Below are 7658 nucleotides of genomic sequence, written 5' to 3' on the forward strand. Positions count from 1 at the left end.
TCCCCTTCTTATTCCCTCCCCATCCTGCTGGTGGGGGAGTGAGGGAGCGGCTGTGCGGGGCTTGGCTACTGCCCGGGGTTAAACCAGAATACAGTCACGGGAGACACACCATAAACAGTACCACACTACTGTGAAAGTGGTGGCAGATGTGAGCAAACATAGAGCCTATGTTTACTCAGGCATAACTCAGCAAACACAAGCAGAGTTCACATAACAAAAAAGTATGGAAGGGTCCCACTGGCAGTGAATGCAGCATGCAGTATGCAGCATGATGTCAAAAATACATTTTCCTTTCCATATGTAGATCACAGAAATGTTGTCTAAGCATTACAATTTCCTCCTCTGTTGCCTCCCATGGCCTAAAAGATGAGCCTATGTTTCTCTGTTCTAGTTCATCAGGTAATCTGTGTCTCATCCAGAAACAGAATGGGTCACTGTTCATCATAAACAAATTCTTCTAAGCTAGCAGTATTCTATATGGAATAGAACACTGGATGATGATGATTCCATCTTTGATTAGTTACACTTGAAAGGAGGAGTCAAGATTTTTAGGCCTTCACTCCAGATATAACTCGTATCTGGTATCAGCTGTATTGTGTGAATGTGGGAGACATATGAAGACTTCTGTAAGGAACAGGAAGAAGGAAAGGCAGAAAGAGAGACCAACAAGACATAAAGGAAGGGGGGTAAAAGGGAGAACACAACCTTTTCAGAGGTAACTGTGTATGAGTAGATAGATACAGGGAAAAAGAAGAAATAGTAGTGGCTCAGGACCAAAGACAAAACAAAAGGGGATAAGTCTTCCCTGTATTCTACATCCCAGAGCCTAAGGAAAGCATCTTAGCAGCCATCAAATTCATGTGCACACACATAAGAAAGTTCAGCTTTCAATCAGAAACCATATTTTCTTGCCAGCGAGCAAGCCAGGATGTCAGGAGTTAGGCAAAACAAAAACTTACTTATTAAATTTCAAGCATTTAAATTTAATATTATTTTAAGATATACAGGTAAAATTGATGTTACCGTATACAGATATATGCATATATACACAAAGAAAAGCATTACTTTATGGGTATTATTTTACACATGTATTTTCCAGTTGCTTTTTCAACTCCTTGTTTGTTTTAATACATACAAAGACAGACTTGTGCCATTCAGCATCTGCTTGTAGTAAACTGCAAGTGATTACTACAACACTTACCTTTCCATCTGATAGCCATAAGACAAACAAATAAAAACCAGCTGTTAAACATAAGCAAACCTCTCCTGCTTAAGTTCAGGACAGGCCAGAACACACATACAGCCACTCATATAAAAGATGTCATCACTAGTGCAATACTCAAACTTTTCACTGCAAAAGATGTTTAAATTCGTATGACGCCTCTCCCTACACCACGGAGATCAAATCACCTTTAAACATAGTTTTCTTTAGACAGAATCAATTTTCCCAGCAGAGACAGGCCAGGAGACTGACTCAGCTCCCTTCTCTTCTGGCACACAGGAACCTGCACTTCTTGGGTCAGCCTTTAATTGCTCAAGGAAAAGGACCTGAACTAACATGAAAATTGAAAGGAATAGAATGTCACTGAATTTCTCAAAAGTCATCACAATGACTTTGGTCTGCTATGTCTCATTTTTAACTACCAATGTTTTATTTCACAGCTATGTTTCAATTCTCCAAAGTCATTAGAAAAAGCAATTATACTTTGGTTTTTTATAGCAGTATAATTTGGCAGTAGTGAAAGGCACTAAGAAATAATGAGAAATCAGCAAAATATTATTCTGTCATCACACAGGAGACAAGATTTGCCTTCTCTTTCATTATCTAAACCATAAAAGAATCTTTTCCCCCTGGTAAACAAGTCATACCTGAAAATGATGTTTCCTGCACGATCAGCCTTCCATGCCTTCACAAGAGCAAAATCTCCTGTAATTGACTTCTCCAGAATAAAGTGACGGCCGTCAAACTCTCGCACCTACAGAGAAAAGGAAAAAATTGAGATGTAGGTTGCTTCAAACAGATTTCACATGTAATACGTATTTTTGGGGTTAATTTTACAGACTATTATGACTAAACTTCTTTTTGCACTAGTTTCTCTGAGACTCTGAAACTGAAGTTTCCCTGAAAAACTGCATAATAACAGAGAAGCATGGAAAGCCTTACAGCCCCAGTTTTATTGCAGTATCTCTAGTGAAACATAACGAGAATCCATATTCCTTCTGCTCCATCTACTGGACTTAGACATGCTTTTTCCTGCACATCTACCTAATCAAAACCTGAAGTACTAAAGCAGAATTGCTGAAAATGTTCCAAATCACTGCCCACCACCAGAAAACCTAAATCTAAAATGAAGTACTCAAATCACATCATCTGACAGGCTGAATTTCATTTGGTTTCCTCTGCATTTATGATCAATATTTGCAATGAATGATACTGTGCCTGAAGCCAAAATATGTTGCTGACACACAGCTAGTCTTTTAATCGTACAGAGAGACATGAAACAGCATTTCTGTTAACAATGTAGAAGGTTAGAGTATATACAAATACTACCTGACAGCTTTTTAACATTTGTGAAAGGGGAAGGAAGTATGACAAAAGTGTATCAGAATGCAGTTTGTTAGTCCCATAAAAGAAGATCTGAAACTTTACAAAATGACACTTCCATGCAAAATGGATTTGGAGAATGGAATTGAGAAAATCATGCTGGCCATGTTATTAGACCCACTCTCTGTTATTAGATTGAGGAGAGTAAGAGAGATTTTCCCACAAATGCCAAAAGTAAGGGAAAAAAGCATGAAGGAAAATGTTAATAAATTTATGGCCATTCAATAAACAAAATATTCCTTCAAATAATAAAACAGCATAATACATATGCAGTAAAAAAAAAAGGGATTAAAAAAGGCTAAATCAATGACTAGATACTGTCAAGAGTCATGTATAAAATACATGAAAATCATGGGTCGGGGGGAACTACCTTCACCCCAGAAACATAATCTTGAGGTAGAATTTAATGTTGTATACAGCCTAATTGCAACGCACAGCATCAGCACAATTCCATTTCTTCAGGTAGTTATGGCACTGAGAAATCTCTTCCCTTCTCCAATTCTACAGCTAATCTCAAAATGAAGCCCTTGTTTCTCACTTGAAAACCACACTTTTTATTTCTTTGCGGTTTTAAATACTCAGACGAAAGTGCATTTCAAATGTTAGGAAATGCATTTCCTGACATTTGTGTCAACTGAGCTCTTCCCTGTTTAACAGGAAAATGGCCCTCTTCTTCTAAAGGTAAAGCTCCGTGTACAGCTGCAGGCCTGCTTGCTGCTTAGCACAGTATTTACAGAGCATCTGCCCCAGTAACAAGAGGTTGTTTCCAAACTGTTCTGTGCATTGCAGTATCCTGCTATAAGATTTTGTTTGAACACGCAGCAAACCTGGTCAGAGAACTGTCTAGTGAAGTGTAAATCAGCGAGGAAGGCTCTGAATGGGACCAGTTCTTGAGGCTAAATCACCCTAATGCTGTAAACATTTTTCTAAGACATCACAGAGGACAGAATCAAGCAGTGGCAGCAAAACTAACGTGTCTGGTACCACAGATACCCAGTTAATTCAATATAGCAAAGTTAAACTCGGCCCAGAGCTGCTTAAACTCCTGTTTGTCTCGCAAATATGTCAGAAATTCATTTTTTAAAGCTGACAGCTCCCTAGTGACACACAGACATCTTACCTCTCTTGGCTGGCTGGCAATGGCAATGGTGCCATCTGTGTTGTACTTGATAGGTGCACCTCCTTCCTGCACCAGTGTCCCATAGCCAGTGCTGGTGTAAAATGCTGGGATTCCTGCTCCTCCTGCTCTAATGCGTTCAGCCAGTGTACCCTGTGGGAAAACATATTTAAGAACTCATCACTTGGGGACAACAAACCAAACTTTGATGAATGGCTTAATTTTATACCCTTTCATTTGAAATTTTTCCTTCTGTACTCAGCAGACAGATGCAATCATCTATTTCTTCCCCCCATTTTCACTCTCTTTTGTGGAATTTGTACTGGACATGGCAAGAAATGCTTCATGCATGGCCATAAACTCCTCAAGACTACACTGCTACACAACTCCCTGACAGCTCTCAGGCCCAGCACTTGGCTGTGCCTCCTCTCCTTCAACTTGTTTCCCAATCCATTACCCTGAGATGAGTACAGAATTCTTTTTCTCTTTCCCATCTGGCCACATATCCCAGAAGGTTTTGCTTCTATAACAGTCCTACATACTGATGTTTTGTTCTTCGACATCTTAAGGAGGACTTCATAACTCACTCCAAGCTGAAACAGCCAAGCATGGCAGATTGAGAAAGAAAGAGGGAGTCCAGTGATCTGGGTTGCTCATGCCAAGAATACCAAGAAGCTAACAGAGCAGTATTTATGCTCTATCTGACCACCTTGTCTGTACTCTGCTTTTTGTCCAGCTATAATAATACAGATATTAACAGCACAAATTCCTCATCAGCATTAATTTTGGATTTATGGCCAAAGACATGTCGGCTGGCTTTTCATTAGTGTAATTTCCTAGACTTTCTCTATTTTTCTGGATTCAAAGCAGATGAGAGCAACATGGCCAATTATCCAGCTTGACAGTCTTTGCAACACAGGCAGGTATCATGCAAGAAGCACAATGACTTCTGGTAGGTTTACAAAATGGTGACAAGGGGCAGATGTAAACCACGTAATGATATAAAGTTCTGTGTTCCATGCAGCCTCATCATTTCAAGATCTCACTATGACCTCTTCCTTACTGTGTAACAAGGACACAAGAGTCTCCCATTTTGTCTAAACCTACACTGAACTCTTTTACTATAGGCTCTTTTACCTTGACACAAATATTTCAAATCCCCATATCTCCCAGGAAGTCATTAATTCACCTTACAGTTTATTATATACTGTAGATCCATTATTTCCATGCTGGATCCACATAGCTTGTTTGCAGTCCACAAAGCCAATTACATGTCTAATGAGTTCAAGGTCTTCTAGATAAAAGCACTGAACATTGAGTAAGCAGGAAAAAATGAATTGTGAGATTTGTGACCTTTGAAACACGAGAAGTGACAAGTGCCTGGTTGTTTTCACTCCTGCCAACTAGGTATAAAAGACGCTTTTCTGCTGATCTTTGGCATTCTAAGAAATATTCTCTTACAGCATCCTCATAGATAAACTCAAGAACTGTGGACTGGATGAGTGGACAGTGAGGTGGATTGAGAACCAGCTGAATGGCAGATCCAAGAGGGTCATAATCAGTGGCACAGGGTCTAGTTGGAGGCCTGTCACTAGTGGTGCCCCCCAGGGCTCTAAACTGGGCCCTTGCTTAACTTGTTCATCCATGACTTGGACGAGGGGACAGAGTTGCCTTCTCTTCAGCAAGTTCACTGATGATACAAAACGGGGAGGAGCTGCCGATACCTAAGAGGTCTGCGCTGGCCTTCAGAGGGATCTCGACAGGCTGGAGTGATGAGCAGAGAAGAACCATCTGAAAGTCAACAAGGGAAAAGAGAGGGTCCTGCACCTGAGAAAGAATAACCCCATGCACCAGTACAGGCTGGGCACTGACCTGCTGGAAAGCATTTCTGTGGAGAAGGTCCTGGGCGTCCAGTTGGACAACAAGCTTTCCACGAGCCAACAGTGTGCCCTTGTGGCCAAGAAGACCAATGAAATCCTGGGAGAGCAATGCCAGCAGGCCGAGGGAGATGATCCTGCCCTTCTACTCAGCCCTGAAGAGGCCACATCTGGAGTATTATGTCCAGTTCTACACTCCTCAGTAAAAGTGACATGGAGCTCCTGAAGCAGGTCCAGCAGAAGGAAACGAAGTTGACTGAGGGTCTGGAGCACCTCACTTACGAGGAAAGGCTGAGGGAGTTGTGCCTGTTCAGACTCAAGAAGAGGTGACTGAGAGAGATCCTCATCAACGTCTATTCAGTATCTGAAGGGAGTGTGCCAAGAGGATGTAACAACGCTCTCCTCAGTGGTGCTGAGCAATAGGACAAAAGGCAACAGGCAGAAACTGATGCACAGGATATTCCACCTGAAGGAGGAAGAACTTCTCTACTGTGCAAGTGACCACGCACTGGAACAGGCTGCGCAGAGAAGCTGTGGATTCTCCTCACTGGAAATATTCAAGAACCATCTGGTCACAATCCTGTGCAAAGTGATCTAGGATGGCCCTGCTTGAGCAGGGAGGTTAGACCAGGTGACCCACTGCAGTCCTTTCCAACCTGACCCATTCTGTGATTCTGTGATTCCCAAGAGATGGAGCCCAAGATGCTCTTCTCAATTAAATCTTAAGACTGCTTTTTTTTCCCCCAGAAACTTACATACACAGCTGCTTAAAATCCAAATGTCATGTATCACCTCTGAAAGTGCAACACATGAACATGCCGTAGGCTTTAACGTTAGAGTACCAATTTCACAAAAGTAGATCTCAATAGAATGTAACTGATGATGAAACTATCGCACTGAAAAGTAAAGTTGTAAATTGGCGCCTAAACAGAGATTAATTTCATTAAGACTTCATCAATAAACCCGAAAGAGCTGTCTCACAAAGAACTGAAATCTCCTGATTTGACTCCTGCCCACCAGATGGCAGACACTGCACGTCCCCAAAAGCTGCCACTGAAACGGAATCCGAGCAGCTCCCTGCCCACTGGGCCACAGTAGTGAGCATATTTCTTGTATTTTTCTACGGTTGGGAAGCAGCTGACAAAAATCAATGTTCAATAAAATATACATATGTGTGTATATATATAAAAATATACTTGAAATTAATATAATGCCAACAAGCCATAGAAGGAATTCACGCAATACAGACTGCCAGTTCCTAACAGAACAGCTGCAGCACATGATCCTAAGATGGTGTATTGGATTTGCAAGGTTTTAGTAGCTATGGGGGTGGCTTCTTTGAGAAGACACCATAAGTTTCCCCCATGTCCAACTGAGACAGTGCCAGCCAGATCCAAGGTCAAGTGCATCAGTAACGGTAGTGCCACAGGGATAAGGTACTGAAGAAGAAGAAAGAACTTCTGGCACAGATCCAAGTGCATCCAGAGAAGAGAGGAGTGAGAATGTGTGAGAGGAACAGCTCTGCAGGTACAAGGGTCAGCAAAAGAGGAGGGGGAGGAGGTGCTCTAGGTGCTGGAGCAGATTCCCCTGAAGACTGTGATGAAGACCATGGTGAAGCAGGTTTCCCCCTAAAGCCCATGGAGGCCCACAGTGGAGCAGCCTGTGGAGGACCTCACACAGGAGCACATGGATGCCTGAAGGAGGCTGTGACCGTGTGGGAAGCCCATGCTGGAGCAGGCTCCTGGCAGGACTTGTGCCCCATGGGGGACCCATGCCTGAGTAGCCTGTTCCTGAAGGCTTCCTCCCTGCACACCATGGGAGGGACCGATGCTGGAGCAGTTTGTAAAGAACTGCAGCCCATGGGAAGGACTCACATTGCAGAAGTTTGTGGACAACTGCCTCCCATGGGAGGGACAACATGCTGGAGCAGGGGAAGAGAATCAGGAGTCCTTCCCCTGAGGAGGAAGGAGTGGCAGAGACAACACGTGATGAACTGACCACAACCCCAACTCCCTCCTCCCCCTTTGCCACTGGCAGGGGGGCCCCCGCCCGCACTCTC

The 7658-nt window shown here is 42.7% G+C and overlaps 1 protein-coding gene across 1 annotated transcript in view; it reads right to left on the minus strand.

The window, feature by feature from the left end:
* OXCT1 (3-oxoacid CoA transferase 1) overlaps nt 1–7658 on the minus strand; it is a gene marked incomplete at its 5' end in the record, with an annotated part of 78599 nt that overhangs the window by 58002 nt on the left and 12939 nt on the right. The window contains 2 exons of the mRNA XM_009072544.1: nt 1870–1976; nt 3726–3875. Of these exons, the coding sequence (XP_009070792.1) occupies nt 1870–1976; nt 3726–3875 (257 nt within the window). The remainder of the gene's footprint in view (nt 1–1869; nt 1977–3725; nt 3876–7658) is intronic.

Source organism: Acanthisitta chloris, unplaced genomic scaffold (assembly GCF_000695815.1).
Source record: "Acanthisitta chloris isolate BGI_N310 unplaced genomic scaffold, ASM69581v1 scaffold6014, whole genome shotgun sequence".
Classification (NCBI taxonomy): domain Eukaryota; kingdom Metazoa; phylum Chordata; class Aves; order Passeriformes; family Acanthisittidae; genus Acanthisitta; species Acanthisitta chloris.